The 18755-nt window shown below is 41.2% G+C and overlaps 1 protein-coding gene across 1 annotated transcript in view; it reads left to right on the top strand.

The window, feature by feature from the left end:
* Window positions 1-18755, top strand: part of LOC121839294 (muscleblind-like protein 1) — a 36777-nt gene that overhangs the window by 5399 nt on the left and 12623 nt on the right. Inside the window, exons 2-3 of the mRNA XM_042297693.1 lie at window positions 4033-4254; window positions 9930-10166. Of these exons, the coding sequence (XP_042153627.1) occupies window positions 4033-4254; window positions 9930-10166 (459 nt within the window). The remainder of the gene's footprint in view (window positions 1-4032; window positions 4255-9929; window positions 10167-18755) is intronic.

Genomic DNA, 18755 nt, shown 5'->3' with positions numbered 1-18755 from the left:
AATTTGTACACGTAGGTAGGGGTGAAATGGCAATGCATAGATTATAATCAGCGAGCAGCAGTGTACAAAACAAATTGAGGGTGGGGTGGGGTGGTCAATGTAAATAGTCTGGAGTCTCTGACAATTTTATGGGCTTTCCTCTTCCCTTATTATATAGGTCCTGGATGGCAGGAAGCTTGGCACCAGTGATGCACTGGGCCATACACATTACCCTCTGTTGCACCTTACGGTCGGATCCCGAGCAGTTGCCATATCTGGCGGTGATGCAACAGGTCAGGATGCTCTCGATGGTGCAGCTGTAGAACTTTTTGAGGATCTGGGGACCCGTGCAAAATCGTATCGGCCTCCTAAGGGGGAAAAGGTTTTGTCGCGCCCTCTTCACGACTGTCTTGGTGTGTTTGGACCATGTTAGTTTGTTGGTGATGTGGACACCAAGGAACGACTGTCTTGGTGTGTTTGGACCATGTTAGTTTGTTGACTGTCTTGATGTTTGGACCATGTTAGTTTGTTGGTGATGTGGACACCAAGGAACGTGAAACTCTCGATCTGCTCCACTACAGCCCGCCGATGGCTGTTTTTTTTTTGTGACTTGGTGGTGACCTAACATAATCGTTTGTGGTGCTTTCGCTGTAAAGCCTTTTGAAATCAGACACTGTGTCTGGATTAATGAGAATTGTATCTTTAAAATGGTGGAAAATACTTTTTGTTTTGAATTTGGCGAGAGGTTAATGTAAAACCTTCTTCCAGTTTGCGGCGAGTTGAAGCTGTTCTGATGTTAAGAAGTTGTTTCGTGTCATAAGCGAAGGTAGCAGAAACACTATGAACAAAATAAGTAAAAATATAAGTTACAAACAACGCAGAAAAAAAAATGTAATAGTACAATTGGTTAGGAGCATGTAAAATGTCAGCCTCTTCGAGGATGTGACTGTCTCCCTCTCCTCCTGGCCGAGGTGAACCTTCTCTCGCCTCCTGGCAGAGGTGAACCTTCTCCCTCCTCCTGGATGAAAAGGTCTCCCTCTCCTCCCGGATGAGACTGTCTCCCTCTCCTCCTGGATAAGACTGTCTCCCCCTCCTCCTGGATGAGACTGCTTCCCTCAACACCTGGATGAGACTGCCTCCCTCTCTCCTCCTGGTTGAGACTGTCCCCCCCTCCTCCTGGATGAGACGGTCTCCCTCTCTCCTCCTGGATGAGACTGCTTCCCCAACACCTGGATGAGACTGCCTCCTCTCTCCTCCTGGTTGAGACTGTCCCCCCTCCTCCTGGATGAGACTGTCTCCCTCAACTCCCAGATGAGACTGTCTCCCTCTCCTCCTGGATGAGACTGTCTCCCTCTCATCCTGGATGAGACGGTCCCCCTCCTCCTGGATGAGACTATCTCCCTCTCTCCTCCTGGATGAGACTGTCTCCCCTCTCCTCCTGGATGAGACTGTCTCCCCTCTCCTCCTGGATGAGATTGTCTCCCTCTCTTCTCCTGGATGAGACTGTCTCCCTCTCCTCCTGGATGAGACTGTCTCCCTCTCTCCTCCTGGATGAGACTGTCTCCCCTCTCCTCCTGAATGAGACTGTCTCCCTCTCCTCCTGGATGAGACTGTCTCCCCCTCCTCCTGGATGAGACCTTTCTCCCTCTCCTCCTGGATGAGACTGTCTCCCTCTCCTCCTGGATGAGACAGTCTCCCACTCTCCTCCTGGATGAGACTGTCTCCCTCTCCTCCTGGATGAGACTGTCTCCCTCTCCTCCTGGATGAGACTGTCTCCCTCTCCTCCAGGATGAGACTGTCTCCCTCTCTTCCTGGATGAGACTGTCTCCTCCCTCTCCCCCTCCTCCAGGATGAGACTGTCTCCCTCTCCTCCTGGATGAGACTGTCTCCCCCTCCTCCTGGATGAGACTGTCTCCCTCTCTCCTCCTGGATGAGACTGTCTCCCTCTCTCCTCCTGGATGAGACTGTCTCTCTCTCCTCCTGGATGAGACTGTCTCCCTCTCTCCTCCTGGATGAGACTGTCTCTCTCTCCTCCTGGATGAGACTGTCTCCCTCTCTCCTCCTGGTGGAGAAGGTCTGTCTCACAGAGGAATCTGTGGCTGAGGTCAGAGAGAACCTGCTACGTCAGCCAGTACAGACTCAGTGTGTCACGCTCAGGGAATGCAGCTGTCTGCTTGAACTGGTGCCAGTATCTCTCTACAACCCTAACAATGCTCTAAGACACACACACACACACACAATAAATATCACCACACAGATGGAGATGAGACTCGTCCCACTATGTGTGAGTGAATAGCATACTGTAGGAAACAGGAGCAGGCTTCAAGAGAACACCTCCGAACATCTCTTGTTCGGTCTCTCTCCTTCTGTCTCCCTTTCTATATCTCTTGTTCGGTCTCTCTCCTTCTGTCTCCCTTTCTATATCTCTTGTTCGGTCTCTCTCCTTCTGTCTCCCTTTCTATATCTCTTGTTCGGTCTCTCTCCTTCTGTCTCCCTTTCTATATCTCTTGTTCGGTCTCTCTCCTTCTGTCTCCCTTTCTTTCTTGTTCTGTCTACCTCTCTCTTCTGTCTCCCTTTCTATCTCTCTCTCTCTCTCTCTCTCTCTCCCTTTCTCTAACTCTTGTTCTGTCCCTCTCTTTCTCCCTTTCTCTAACTCTTGTTCTGTCCCTCTCTCTCTCCCTTTCTCTAACTCTTGTTCTGTCCCTCTCTCTCTCCCTTTCTCTAACTCTTGTTCTGTCTCTCTCTCTCTCCCTTTCTCTAACTCTTGTTCTGTCCCTCTCTCTCTCCCTTTCTCTAACTCTTGTTCTGTCCCTCTCTCTCCCTTTCTCTAAACTTGTTCTGTCTCTCTCCCTCTCTAACTCTTGTTCTGTCCCTCTCTCTCCCTTTCTCTAACTCTTGTTCTCTCTCTCTCCCTTTCTCTAACACTTGTTCTGTCCCTCTCTCTCTCTCCCTTTCTCTAACTCTTGTTCTGTCTCTCTCTGTATTTCACTTCTCTTCAGTCCTCACCTGGGTCACACTTCTTTTGGATAGTCTGAATAGTCCTTTAGATCGCTCTACCAATTGTCATACTATCAAAAACATGTATCTGTTTGCTAAGGTTACAATTAGGGTTGTGGTAAGTTTAGAATAAGGGTTAGGTTTAGAATGAGGGTTAGTGTTAGGGGGTTCACAAGGGTTAGGGTTTGGATAGTCTGAATAGTGTTAGGGTTAGAACAAGGGTTAGTCAAAAACATGTATCTGTTTGCTAAGGTTAGAAGGGTTGTGGTAGGGTTAGAATAAGGGTTAGGTTAGAACAAGGGTTAGTGTTAGGGTTAGAACAAGGGTTAGGGTTAGAACAAGGGTTAGTGTTAGGTTAGAACAAGGGTTAATGTTAGGGTTAGAACAAGGGTTAGGGTTAGAACAAGGGTTAGTGTTAGGGTTAGAACAAGGGTTAGTGTTAGAACAAGGGTTAGGTTTAGAACAAGGGTTAGGGTTAGAACAAGGGTTAGGGTTAGAACAATGGTTAGTGTTAGGGTTAGAACAAGGGTTAGGGTTGGAACAAGGGTTAGTGTTAGGGTTAGAACAAGGGTTAGGGTTAGAACAAGGGTTAGTGTTAGGGTTAGAACAAGGGTTAGTGTTAGAACAAGGGTTAGGTTTAGAACAAGGGTTAGGTTTAGAACAAGGGTTAGGTTTAGAACAAGGGTTAGTGTTAGGGTTAGAACAAGGGTTAGGTTAGGTTTAGAACAAGGGTTAGGTTTAGGGTTAGAACAAGGGTTAGGTTTAGAACAAGGGTTAGGTTAGGTTTAGAACAAGGGTTAGGTTTAGGGTTAGAACAAGGGTTAGTGTTAGAACAAGGGTTAGTGTTAGAACAAGGGTTAAGGTTAAGGTTTAGAAAAAGGGTTAGTGTTAGAACAAGGGTTAAGGTTAAGGTTAAGAAAAAGCTAAGGTTAGATAGTTAGTTGAAATGTTACAGCATCTACAGATGGACTATATATAAATAAAGTGTTAATAATATCTTGGTCCTCTAAGACTGACTGAATATCTCCGCATTGTGCTTCTCTTGACTCCGTACAGCCGGTCCCCATGTTCTCTGTGACGCCCAGCCTTGCCTCCAATGCCAGTCCTGCCGCGGTGGCCGCTGCGTTTAACCCCTACTTGGGCCCGGTGTCGCCCAGCCTGATGCCTTCTGAGATCATGTCCAGCGCCCCGGTCCTGGTGACCAGTAACCCCAACGTCTCCATGCCCTCTGCTGCTGCTGCTGCCGCACAGAAACTCATGAGGACAGACAGACTGGAGGTGAGTTGTAGAAACAAACAGAACAGAAACTCATGAGGACAGACAGACTGGAGGTGAGTTGTAGAAACAAACAGAACAGAAACTCATGAGGACAGACAGACTGGAGGTGAGTTGTAGAAACAAATACACAGGAACTCATGAGGACAGACAGACTGGAGGTGAGTTGTACTAACAAACAGAACAGAGACTCTGACTCAACCTGATGCTGTTCTCTGCACCCTAGCACTTGATTTATCAAAACACAACTCTTGATTTATCAAAACACAACTCTTGATTTATCAAAACACAACTCTTGATTTATCAAAACACAGTTCACATGGTTTCCCAAGTCTACAGTGGCTGTTACACAGTGAAAGGATGGCCACTAGCAGTCAATGAGGACTGAATAACTTTCACTGCTTTCACCAAAGTAGAGTTTCTGTTGCGGCTTGTGTCTCTTACATTGTTAAGGAGCAGAGTTGAAAAGTGTTGCTTAAACAGTTGCTGCGGTTCACCTAATACGGTTCAATTATGTACATCTAATACACATCAGTCTGTTACAGTAACTAAACCCCTGTTACCATTATATAGTAATGATATATCAGTCTGTTACAGTAACTAAACCCCTGTTACCATTATATAGTAATGATATATCAGTCTGTTACAGTAACTAAACCCCTGTTACCATTATATAGTAATGATGTATCAGTCTGTTACAGTAACTAAACCCCTGTTACCATTATATAGTAATGATATATCAGTCTGTTACAGTAACTAAACCCCTGTTACCATTATATAGTAATGATATATCAGTCTGTTACAGTAACTAAACCCCTGTTACCATTATATAGTAATGATATATCAGTCTGTTACAGTAACTAAACCCCTGTTACCATTATATAGTAATGATGTATCAGTCTGTTACAGTAACTAAACCCTGTTACCATTATATAGTAATGATATATCAGTCTGTTACAGTAACTAAACCCCTGTTACCATTATATAGTAATGATGTATCAGTCTGTTACAGTAACTAAACCCCTGTTACCATTATATAGTAATGATATATCAGTCTGTTACAGTAACTAAACCCCTGTTACCATTATATAGTAATGATGTATCAGTCTGTTACAGTAACTAAACCCCTGTTACCATTATATAGTAATGATATATCAGTCTGCTACCATTATATAGTAATGATATATCAGTCTGTTACAGTAACTAAACCCCTGTTACCATTATATAGTAATGATATATCAGTCTGTTACAGTAACTAAACCCCTGTTACCATTATATAGTAATGATGTATCAGTCTGTTACTGTAACTAAACCCCTGTTACCATTATATAGTAATGATATATCAGTCTGCTACCATTATATAGTAATGATGTATCAGTCTGTTACAGTAACTAAACCCCTGTTACCATTATATAGTAATGATATATCAGTCTGCTACCATTATATAGTAATGATATATCAGTCTGTTACAGTAACTAAACCCCTGTTACCATTATATAGTAATGATATATCAGTCTGTTACCATTATATAGTAATGATATATCAGTCTGTTACCATTATATAGTAATGATATATCAGTCTGTTACCATTATATAGTAATGATATATCAGTCTGTTACCATTATATAGTAATGATATATCATTATATAGTAATCACACACACACACACACACACACACACACACACACACACACACACACACACACACACACACACACACACACACACACACACACACACACTAGACATGAGACTGTTGTGCTGTGCTGGATCTTATATCATAACACATTTTATTCTCCAAATTCTCCAAATCAGAGTCATCACTCACAGGAAAACCTGAAGCTGTGCTTCTCAGGACTCACTGCATCACAATAGTTATTCATTGGACAGGAAGTTAATGTAATGCATTATGCAGCGCTGCCTAGGATACTCTAGTAACAAAATAATAGGAAAATCATTGGGGGAGGGGAGGAGGAGGAGAGGAGGAGGGGAGAAGAGGAGGGGAGAGGAGGAGGGGAGAGGAGGAGGAATTGGTGAGGAGGAGGGGAGGGGCGGAGGGGAGGGGAGGAAGGGAAGGGAAGGGAAGGGGGAGGGGGAGGGAGAAGAGGAGAGGAGTGGAGAGGGAGTGAAGAGGGAGGGGAGGAGGAGGGGAGGAGAGGAGAGGAGAGGAGGAGGGAGAAGAGAGGAGGAGGGAGAAGGGAGAAGAGAGGAGGAGAGGAGGAGGAGAGGAGAGGAGAGGAGGATGGGAGAAGAGAGGAGGAGGGGAGGGGAGGAGGAGAGGAGGAGGGGAGTGAGGGAGGAGTAGATGAGGAGGTGAGGGGAGGAGGAGGAGGGGAGGGGAAGGGGAGGGGTGGCGGGAGGGAGGAGAGGAGAAGGAGGGAGTGGAGAGAAGTGGAGGAATGTTGCGAGGTTAATGTTGGGAGGGAGTCTCAGGGCGAGTGGGCAGAGGGGGAGGGGAGGAGGGGAGGAAGGGAAGGGAAGGGGGGGGAGGGGCGAGGGAGGGGAGGAGAGGAGTGGAGAGGGAGTGGACAGAGGGGGAGGGGAGGAGGAGAGGAGGAGGAGAGGAGAGGAGGATGGGAGAAGAGAGGAGGAGGGGAGGGGAGGGGAGGAGGAGAGGAGGAGGGGAGTGAGGGAGGAGTAGATGAGGAGGTGAGGGGAGGAGGAGGGGAGGGAAGGGGAGGGGTGGCGGGAGGGAGGAGAGGAGGAGGAGGGAGTGGAGAGAAGTGGAGGAACGTTGCGAGGTTAATGTTGGGAGGGAGTCTCAGGGCGAGTGGGGGAGGGGGAGGGGAGAGAAGTGGAGGAACGAGGTTAATGTTGGGATGGAGTCTCAGGGTGAGTGGACAGAGGGGGAGGGGAGGATGGGAGGAGGAGGGGAGTGAGGGAGGAGTAGATGAGGAGGTGAGGGGAGGAGGAGGGGAGGGGAAGGGGAGGGGTGGCGGGAGGGAGGAGAGGAGGAGGAGGGAGTGGAGAGAAGTGGAGGAACGTTGCGAGGTTAATGTTGGGAGGGAGTCTCAGGGTGAGTGGACAGAGGGGGAGGGGAGGAGGGGGGAGTCTCAGGGCGAGTGGACAGATAGGGGAGGGGAGAGAAGTGGAGGAACGAGGTTAATGTTGGGATGGAGTCTCAGGGCGAGTGGACAGAGGGGGGGGGGGGAGGGGAGGAGGAGGAGGGGGAGGGAGTCTCAGGGCAAGTGGACAGCTCTGTGAACAAGGGAACGGGTCGATAACAGGAAATAAAGATTTAGGGAGAGATGAGAAATCAATGACCAGCAGACTTGTTAAAGTCATCAGGGAAGGAGAGGAGAGGAGTAGGCAGGGGTTGGTGGCAAGGGGGAGGAAGGGGGTGTAGGAGCGATTTGGATTTCACTGACTAGGGGTGATTTCACTGATGAGGGGTGATTTCACGGAAATAATGGATGAATCTGTCTACTCAATCACGCCTACTGGTGTTACATTATGGAACCAATCCACTAGCCTCGTTGGCCAAGAAGTGGATTTGCTATGAATACCCTTCAGAAAAAGGGCAGACATATTTTAGTGTCTGTCATAGTGTGTCATTAAAAATGAACAGCTGCAGGATTCTGTTTTCATGCTTAACAAAAAGCATGAAAAAGCAAACCCCCCCACATATTACCTGCATGATGATGACGCATGGTAACCTTTGGGTAGAACTAGGATTATCAGCCTCTTCTTTTTGTTGGCCAACCAGGAGCTTTCCCAGGGTTTAATTTCCCTCAGAGGTTTAGTACAGCTGTTAGACCAGGGCTAATAACTCTTACTGAGAGATTGAGACAGATCAGGGCACACAGCTCACCTGTCTTCTCCTCCCCCAACTCTGTCTCTCCTCTCCCTCCACCCTGTCTCTCCTCTCCCTCCACCCTGTCTCTCCTCTCCCTCCACCCTCCACCCTGTCTCTCCTCTCCCTCCACCCTCCACCCTGTCTCTCCTCTCCCTCCACCCTCCATCCTATCTCTCCTCTCCCTCCACCCTGTCTCTCCTCTCCCTCCACCCTGTCTCTCCTCTCCCTCCACCCTCCACCCTGTCTCTCCTCTCCCTCCACCCTCCATCCTATCTCTCCTCTCCCTCCACCCTTTCTGTCTTCTCCCTCCACCCTGTCTCTCCTCTCCCTCTCTCAAGAGACTATAATTTCAATCCCCTTGATCTCCATTCTCTCTCTCTCTCTCTCTCTTGCTCCCTCCCTCCCCTTCTTTTCTGAACATCTGCCTGACAACAAGGCAGCCTCTTTTTTAAAAGAGCCTTGCTGTTTTTGACGAGGCATGGCCAGCGAAGACAGGAGACAGAGACAGTTAACTGTGTCTAGACACAGGTCTGAGAAGCCAGTGTCTTCATACACACTCAATACACACGCACACGCACACAAAACACACAAACCAATCCAGTAGAAAGAGAGGAGAGGAGAATAGGAAGCAGGTGTAGACTGTTGAGATGCACCCCAGGTCTTGTCTGGACGTGAGCTCGACACATTGTCAACCTGGCCATGCATGTACTGCCCCCTGCTGGAAAACTCAGGAATACATGAATCTTGTCTTCACATCATCGATTTGAAAACCAAAATATTTATACTTGAGTGATTACATGAGAAAACATTTACAAGATTGATGAGTGTTTCTGCTGCTGGTTATTCATTCTCAACTGTAATTAGTTGGCATTTGTTCCTTTTGATATATTCATTATGCATTTATATTCATTTATTCCCATTGGTTATTATTCCCATTGGTTATTATTCCCATTGGTTATTATTCCCATTGGTTATTATTCCCATTGGTTATTGTTCCCATTGGTTATTTTTCCCATTGGTTATTATTCCCATTGGTTATTATTCCCATTGGTTATTATTCCCATTGGTTATTATTCCCATTGGTTATTATTCCCATTGGTTATTTTTCCCATTGGTTATTATTCCCATTTGTTATTATTCCCATTGGTTATTATTCCCATTGGTTATTATTCCCATTGGTTATTTTTCCCATTGGTTATTATTCCCATTGGTTATTATTCCCATTGGTTATTATTCCCATTGGTTATTATTCCCATTGGTTATTGTTCCCATTGGTTATTTTTCCCATTGGTTATTATTCCCATTGCTAATTATTCCCATTGGTTATTATTCCCATTGGTTATTATTCCCATTGGTTATTATTCCCATTGGTTATTATTCCCATTTGTTATTATTCCCATTGGTTATTATTCCCATTGGTTATTATTCCCATTGGTTATTATTCCCATTGGTTATTTTTCCCATTGGTTATTATTCCCATTGGTTATTATTCCCATTGGTTATTATTCCCATTGCTAATTATTCCCATTGGTTATTATTCCCATTGGTTATTATTCCCATTGGTTATTGATAGGCTGAGGTGGAGGGCTCTTTCTGCCCATGACAGTGATATATATATATATATATATATATAGACCTGAGTTATTAAAGCCTTCCTCGTTATGTTGATGTTAGGCTGTTTATGTTTCTTTTTTTGTCTCGCCTAAAAAAAAAAAATGTTCACCTTTCCTCAGTGACTTGTTGTGTTGCCATGTGTCATGATGACGCGTGGCTTGGTAACAACCTGACCTGACCTGATCTGACCTGATCTGATCTGACCTGATCTGACCTGATCTGACCGGATCTGTCTGTCTGTCTGTCCACCCCTCCCTCCTCTCCCCAGGTGTGTCGGGAGTACCAGAGAGGTAACTGTACGCGGGGGGAGAGTGACTGTCGCTTCGCCCACCCCTCAGACAGCACCATGATAGACACCAACGACAACACCGTGACCGTGTGTATGGACTACATAAAGGGTCGCTGCTCCAGGGAGAAGTGTAAATACTTCCACCCTCCAGCCCACCTGCAGGCCAAGATAAAGGCTGGCCAACACCAGGTCAACCAGTCTGTCGCAGTAGTCATGGTAGGTATCCCTCTGTAACCCCCCAGCCACTCCTCTCCAACCCCACCTACGTCTGAAAACCTGACCCCCCAGCCACTCCTCTCCAACACCACCTACGTCTGAAAACCTGCCCCCCCCGTTGTCTCCCCCAGCCAGCCCCTCAGCATCTAGACTGCCCAGCAGACGTAGACAGTAAAGGTAATGGAGACTTATTATGCAGCTAAACTAGTTAGCTTAATTGTATCATGCTAAATGTGTGACTAACTGCCCCCTCCGACCCTGATCCCTTTCCTTTAGCTCTTTCAACTGTTATCACCTGTTATAGCGTGTGTTATAACCAGATATATTGTTATTTAACATGTGTTATAACCAGATATATTGTTATTTAACATGTGTTATAACCAGATATATTGTTATTTAACATGTGTTATAACCAGATATATTGTTATTTAACATGTGTAATAACCAGATATATTGTTATTTAACATGTGTTATAACCAGATATATTGTTATTTAACATGTGTTATAACCAGATATATTGTTATTTAACATGTGTAATAACCAGATATATTGTTATTTAACATGTGTTATAACCAGATATATTGTTATTTAACATGTGTTATAACCAGATATATTGTTATTTAACATGTGTAATAACCAGATATATTGTTATTTAACATGTGTTATAACCAGATATATTGTTATTTAACATGTGTTATAACCAGATATAGATATATTGTTATATAACATGTGTAATAACCAGATATATTGTTATTTAACATGTGTTATAACCAGATATATTGTTATTTAACATGTGTAATAACCAGATATATTGTTATTTAACATGTGTTATAACCAGATATATTGTTATTTAACATGTGTAATAACCAGATATATTGTTATTTAACATGTGTTATAACCAGATATATTGTTATTTAACATGTGTTATAACCAGATATATTGTTATTTAACATGTGTAATAACCAGATATATTGTTATTTAACATGTGTTATAACCAGATATATTGTTATTTAACATGTGTAATAACCAGATATATTGTTATTTAACATGTGTAATAACCAGATATATTGTTATTTAACATGTGTTATAACCAGATATATTGTTATTTAACATGTGTTATAACCAGATATATTGTTATTTAACATGTGTTATAACCAGATATATTGTTATTTAACATGTGTTATAACCAGATATATTGTTATTTAACATGTGTAATAACCAGATATATTGTTATTTAACATGTGTTATAACCAGATATATTGTTATTTAACATGTGTAATAACCAGATATATTGTTATTTAACATGTGTTATAACCAGATATATTGTTATTTAACATGTGTTATAACCAGATATATTGTTATTTAACATGTGTAATAACCAGATATATTGTTATTTAACATGTGTTATAACCAGATATATTGTTATTTAACATGTGTAATAACCAGATATATTGTTATTTAACATGTGTAATAACCAGATATATTGTTATTTAACATGTGTTATAACCAGATATATTGTTATTTAACATGTGTTATAACCAGATATATTGTTATTTAACATGTGTTATAACCAGATATATTGTTATTTAACATGTGTTATAACCAGATATATTGTTATTTAACATGTGTTATAACCAGATATATTGTTATTTAACATGTGTTATAACCAGATATATTGTTATTTAACATGTGTTATAACCAGATATATTGTTATTTAACATGTGTAATAACCAGATATATTGTTATTTAACATGTGTTATAACCAGATATATTGTTATTTAACATGTGTTATAACCAGATATATTGTTATTTAACATGTGTTATAACCAGATATATTGTTATCTAACATGTGTTATAACCAGATATATTGTTATCTAACATGTGGTATAACTAGATATATTGTTATCTAACATGTGGTATAACTAGATATATTGTTATTTAACATGTGGTATAACTAGATATATTGTTATCTAACATGTGGTATAACTAGATATATTGTTATCTAACATGTGGTATAACTAGATATATTGTTATCTAACATGTGTTATAACCAGATATATTGTTATTTAACATGTGGTATAACTAGATATATTGTTATCTAACATGTGGTATAACTAGATATATTGTTATTTAACATGTGGTATAACTAGATATATTGTTATCTAACATGTGGTATAACTAGATATATTGTTATCTAACATGTGGTATAACTAGATATATTGTTATTTAACATGTGGTATAACTAGATATATTGTTATCTAACATGTGGTATAACTAGATATATTGTTATCTAACATGTGGTATAACTCGATATATTGGTATATAACGTGTTGTAACTGGTGATATTGTTATGCTTCTTAGAGCTGCTGTAATTGTGTAGCAATGCTTCCTCTTATTATATTTAGGACTTGTTGAGTATCAACTAAACAGCGTTGATACGTCTCCCTATAGAAACGTCATGTCATCACTAAAATATCAAGTAGTCCTGGATGTATTATCATTGAACATACTATATGACTCACAGTAAATAATTCTGTAGTTTTCTGAAACCAGGAAGTGTCTAACGGTAACTGCAGTAATAGCGTTTAGCTCAATCCAGTGACAGCGAATAGCAAGTAGAGCAACATTCCTGTGTAAGTAAATTATGTCAAGGCCGTAGTGTTTACAGTAACAACCCTACAGCTGTTAATAATGTCAAGGCCGTAGTGTTTACAGTAACAACCCTATAGCTGTTAATGATGTAAAGGCCGTAGTGTTTACAGTAACAACCCTACAGCTGTTAATGATGTCACAGCCGTAGTGTTTACAGTAACAACCCTACAGCTGTTAATGATGTCAAGGCCCTATTGTTTACAGTAACAACCCTACAGCTGTTAATAATGTCAAGGCCGTAGTGTTTACAGTAACAACCCTACAGCTGTTAATGATGTCAAGGCCGTAGTGTTTACAGTAACAACCCTACAGCTGTTAATGATGTCAAGGCCCTATTGTTTACAGTAACAACCCTACAGCCGTTAATGATGTCACAGCCGTAGTGTTTACAGTAACAACCCTACAGCCGTTAATGATGTCAAGGCCGTAGTGTTTACAGTAACAACCCTACAGCTGTTAATGATGTCAAGCCCATAGTGTTTACAGTAACAACCCTACAGCTCTTAATGATGTCAAGGCCCTAGTGTTTACAGTAACAACCCTACAGCTGTTAATGATGTCAAGGCCGTAGTGTTTACAGTAACAACTCTACAGCTGTTAATGATGTCAAGGCCGTAGTGTTTACAGTAACAACTCTACAGCTGTTAATGATGTCAAGGCCGTAGTGTTTACAGTAACAACCCTACAGCTGTTAATGATGTCACAGCCGTAGTGTTTACAGTAACAATCCTACAGCCGTTAATGATGTCAAGGCCGTAGTGTTTACAGTAACAACCCCACAGTTGTTAATGATGTCACAGCCGTAGTGTTTACAGTAACAACGCTACAGCCATTAATGATGTCAAGGTCGTAATGTTTACAGTAACAACCCTACAGCTGTTAATGATGTCACAGCCGTAGTGTTTACAGTAACAATCCTACAGCCGTTAATAATGATGTCAAGGCCGTAGTGTTTACAGTAACAACCCCACAGCCGATAATGATGTCAAGGCCGTAGTGTTTACAGTAACAACCCCACAGCTGTTAATGATGTCAAGGCTGTAGTGTTTACAGTAACAACCCTACAGCCGTTAATGATGTCAAGGCCGTAGTGTTTACAGTAACAACCCTACAGCTGTTAATGATGTCACAGCAGTAGTGTTTACAGTAACAACCCTACAGCTGTTAATGATGTCAAGGCCCTATTGTTTACAGTAACAACCCTACAGTCGTTAATAATGTCAAGGTCGTAGTGTTTACAGTAACAACCCTACAGCTGTTAATGATGTCACAGCCGTAGTGTTTACAGTAACAATCCTACAGCCGTTAATGATGTCAAGGCCGTAGTGTTTACAGTAACAACCCCACAGTTGTTAATGATGTCACAGCCGTAGTGTTTACAGTAACAACGCTACAGCCATTAATGATGTCAAGGTCGTAATGTTTACACTAACAACCCTACAGCCATTAATGTGCGTCCTCCAGCTATGTTATTTGTTGCATATTGCATTCCAATGATTTGTTGTTTTGTTTGTTTTGTTTGTTTTTTGTTTTTTTCTCTCACCAACCCAAACTGCACTGCTGCCTCCATGATGCACCTCTGCTTGCCGGTTTATGTTAATGCGCTTGAACCTCATTGGCCCATTTCCACCTTGTGCTCGCTGCCTGCTAATTAAGGCTCAGTCGGCTGTCAAATCACTGAAGCGACCCCTCGGCGCAACTTTTGACCTGGTACTATGACATTTCACCTTTTAGCTTGGCATGCAGCTCTGTTATACTAGTTTCTAACTAAATACATCTTATTAAGTTACTGTTTAGTAACCATTTCATATCTGGGGTGATAAATTGATTTTGACATTACTGTTTACTAAACCTGTCATTGCTGGGATGATGAATTGACTATGGCAATAATGTTTTCTAAACATTTCGTTGATGGGGTGATGAATTGATTGTGGTATAGTGGTACCCCGTTAATTAACCTAAATATCCCTTTACATTACCATTCTATCTCTGTGTCAATGTGGGAATGAGGCGGGATTTGCAAAACAAAACAGAATGTTGTCTACAGTCAGTTCAACCCATCCTTATAATAACATGGTTTGAACGTTAATCTGGAATTCATTTAGTTAACGCAGCAGCTAAAATCATGATTAGTGTCTCTTCGGGAGTGTTCACGTATAAATATATGACATGGTTATGATATGTTTTGTTATTATTACCATGTCTACCATGCATGTCTAATTCTGGTGGACGGAGGGACTTTAGAATGAACAAGGTTTCTACTGTTAATCATGGAGCTAGAAGTGCAGCTTTTCTCTGTTAACCTCCTCTCTGTTAACATCCTCTCTGTTAACATCCTCTCTGTTAATATCCTCTCTGTTAATAACACCCTCTCTGTTAACACCATCTCTGTTAACATCATCTCTGTTAACATCCTCTCTGTTAACATCCTCTCTGTTAATATCCTCTCTGTTAATATCCTCTCTGTTAACATCCTCTCTGTTAACATCCTCTCTGTTAACATCCTCTCTGTTAATAACACCATCTCTGTTAACATCCTCTCTGTTAACATCCTCTCTGTTAACATCCTCTCTGTTAACATCCTCTCTGTTAATATCCTCTCTGTTAATAACACCATCTCTGTTAACACCATCTCTGTTAACATCCTCTCTGTTAACATCCTCTCTGTTAACATCCTCTCTGTTAACATCCTCTCTGTTAATATCCTCTCTGTTAATAGCACCATCTCTGTTAATAACATCATCTCTGTTAACATCCTCTCTGTTAACATTCTTTCTGTTAACATCCTCTCTGTTTATAACATCCTCTCTGTTAACATTCTTTCTGTTAACATCCTCTCTGTTAATATCCTCTCTGTTAACATCCTCTCTGTTTATAACATCCTCTCTGTTAACATTCTTTCTGTTAACATCCTCTCTGTTAATATCCTCTCTGTTAACATCCTCTCTGTTAATATCCTCTCTGTTAATATCCTCTCTGTTAACATCCTCTCTGTTAATATCCTCTCTGTTAACATCCTCTCTGTTAACATCCTCTCTGTTTATAACATAATCTCTGTTAATAACATCCTCTCTGTTAACATCCTCTCTGTTAACACCCTCTCTGTTAACACCATCTCTGTTAACACCAATTCTGTTAATAACACCCTCTCTGTTAACATCCTCTCTGTTAATAACACCATCTCTGTTAACATCATCTCTGTTAATAACATCCTCTCTGTTAATAACACCATCTCTGTTAATAACACTATCTCTGTTAATAACATCATCTCTGTTAATAACACCATCTCTGTTAATAACACCATCTCTGTTAACATCCTCTCTGTTAACATCCTTTCTGTTAATAACATCCTCTCTGTTAACATCCTCTCTGTTAACATCCTCTCTGTTAACATCCTCTCTGTTAATAACACCATCTCTGTTAATAACACCATCTCTGTTAACATCCTCTCTGGATAACATCCTCTCTGTTAACATCCTCTCTGTTGACTCCTGGTTACTAGTACAATCATTATTATCTTTATTTTACAGAGCTCCTAATACATTCTCAAAGATGTGTTATAAAAGCTGATTTACTTTTGCAGTATTCATGTTACATATTTATATGTATATTGTCTGTATGTTGGTAACTCTATTGTGACAATCTCTAGCTGTCACAATTCATAGACAAGCACCACTGTCTTGAAGGACTAGTGTAACATAGACCACTGTCTTATTATAGAAGGACTAGTGTAACATAGACCACTGTCTTATTATAGAAGGACTAGTGTAACACAGACCACTGTCTTATTATAGAAGGACTAGTGTAACATAGACCACTGTCTTATTATGGGGCTAGTGTAACATAGACCACTGTCTTATTATAGAAGGACTAGTGTAACATAGACCACTGTCTTATTATAGAAGGACTAGTGTAACACAGACCACTGTCTTATTATAGAAGGACTAGTGTAACATGGACCACTGTCTTATTATGGGACTAGTATAATATAGGCAACTGTCTTATTATGGGGCTAGTGTAACATAGACCACTGTCTTATTATGGGGCTAGTGTAACATAGACAATTGTCTTATTATGAGGCTAGAGTTACATAGACCACTGTCTTATTATAGAGGGACTGTAACATAGACCACTGTCTTATTATAGAAGGACTAGTGTAACACAGACCACTGTCTTATTATAGAAGGACTAGTGTAACACAGACCACTATCTTATTATAGAATGACTAGTGTAACATAGACCACTGTCTTATTATGGGGCTAGTGTAACATAGACCACTGTCTTATTATAGAAGGAATAGTGTAACACAGACCACTGTCTTATTATAGAAGGACTAGTGTAACACAGACCACTGTCTTATTATAGAAGGACTAGTGTAACACAGACCACTGTCTTATTATGGGACTAGTATAAAATAGGCAACTGTCTTATTATGGGGCTAGTGTAACATAGACCACTGTCTTATTATGGGGCTAGTTTAACATAGACCACTGTCTTATTATAGAGGGACTGTAACATAGACCACTGTCTTATTATAGAAGGACTAGTGTAACATAGACCACTGCCTTATTATAGAAGGACTAATGTAACACAGACCAGTGTCTTATTATAGAAGGACTAGTGTAACATAGACCACTGTCCTATTATAGAAGGACTAGTGTAACATAGACCACTGTCTTATTATGGGGCTAGTGTAACATAGACCACTGTCTTATTATAGAAGGACTAGTGTAACATAGACCACTGTCTTATTATAGAAGGACTAGTGTAACACAGACCACTGTCTTATTATAGAAGGACTAGTGTAACACAGACCACTGTCTTATTATGGGACTAGTATAACATAGGCAACTGTCTTATTATGGGGCTAGTGTAACATAGACCACTGTCTTATTATGGGGCTAGTTTAACATAGACCACTGTCTTATTATAGAGGGACTGTAACATAGACCACTGTCTTATTATAGAAGGACTAGTGTAACACAGACCACTGTCTTATTATAGAAGGGCTAGTGTAACACAGACCACTGTCTTATTATAGAAGGACTAGTGTAACATATACCACTGTCTTATTATGGGGCTAGTGTAACACAGACCACTGTCTTATTATAGAAGGACTAATGTAACACAGACCAGTGTCTTATTATAGAAGGACTAGTGTAACATAGACCACTGTCCTATTATAGAAGGACTAGTGTAACATAGACCACTGTCTTATTATAGAAGGACTAGTGTAACATAGAACACTGTCTTATTATGGGGCTAGTGTAACACAGACTACTGTCTTATTATGGGGCTAGTGTAACATAGACCACTGTCTTATTATAGAAGGACTAGTGTAACACAGACCACTGTCTTATTATAGAAGGACTAGTGTAACATAGACCACTGTCTTATTATGGGGCTAGTGTAACATAGACCACTGTCTTATTATAGAAGGACTAGTGTAACACAGACCACTGTCTTATTATAGAAGGACTAGTGTAACACAGACCACTGTCTTATTATGGGACGAGTGTAACATAGACCACTGTCTTATTATGGGACTAGTATAATATAGGCAACTGTCTTATTATGGGGCTAGTGTAACATAGACCACTCTCTTATTATGGGGCTAGTGTAACACAGACCACTGTCTTATTATGGGGCTAGTGTAATATAGACAATTGTCTTATTATGGGGCTAGAGTAGCATAGACCACTGTCTTATTATGGGGCTAGTGTAACATAGACCACTGTCTTATTATAGAGGGACTGTAACATAGACCACTGTCTTATTATGGGGCTAGTGTAACATAGACCACTGTTTTATCATAGAGGGACTGTAACATAGACAACTGCCTTATTATGGGGCTAGTGTAACATAGACTACTGTCTTATTATGGGGCTAGTGTAACATAGACCACTGTCTTATTATAGAGGGACTGTAACATAGACC

This window comes from Oncorhynchus tshawytscha, linkage group LG14, assembly GCF_018296145.1.
Source record: "Oncorhynchus tshawytscha isolate Ot180627B linkage group LG14, Otsh_v2.0, whole genome shotgun sequence".
Classification (NCBI taxonomy): domain Eukaryota; kingdom Metazoa; phylum Chordata; class Actinopteri; order Salmoniformes; family Salmonidae; genus Oncorhynchus; species Oncorhynchus tshawytscha.
Note: the sequence above shows the minus strand (reverse complement) of the source record. Positions and strands in the feature narration are given on the sequence as shown.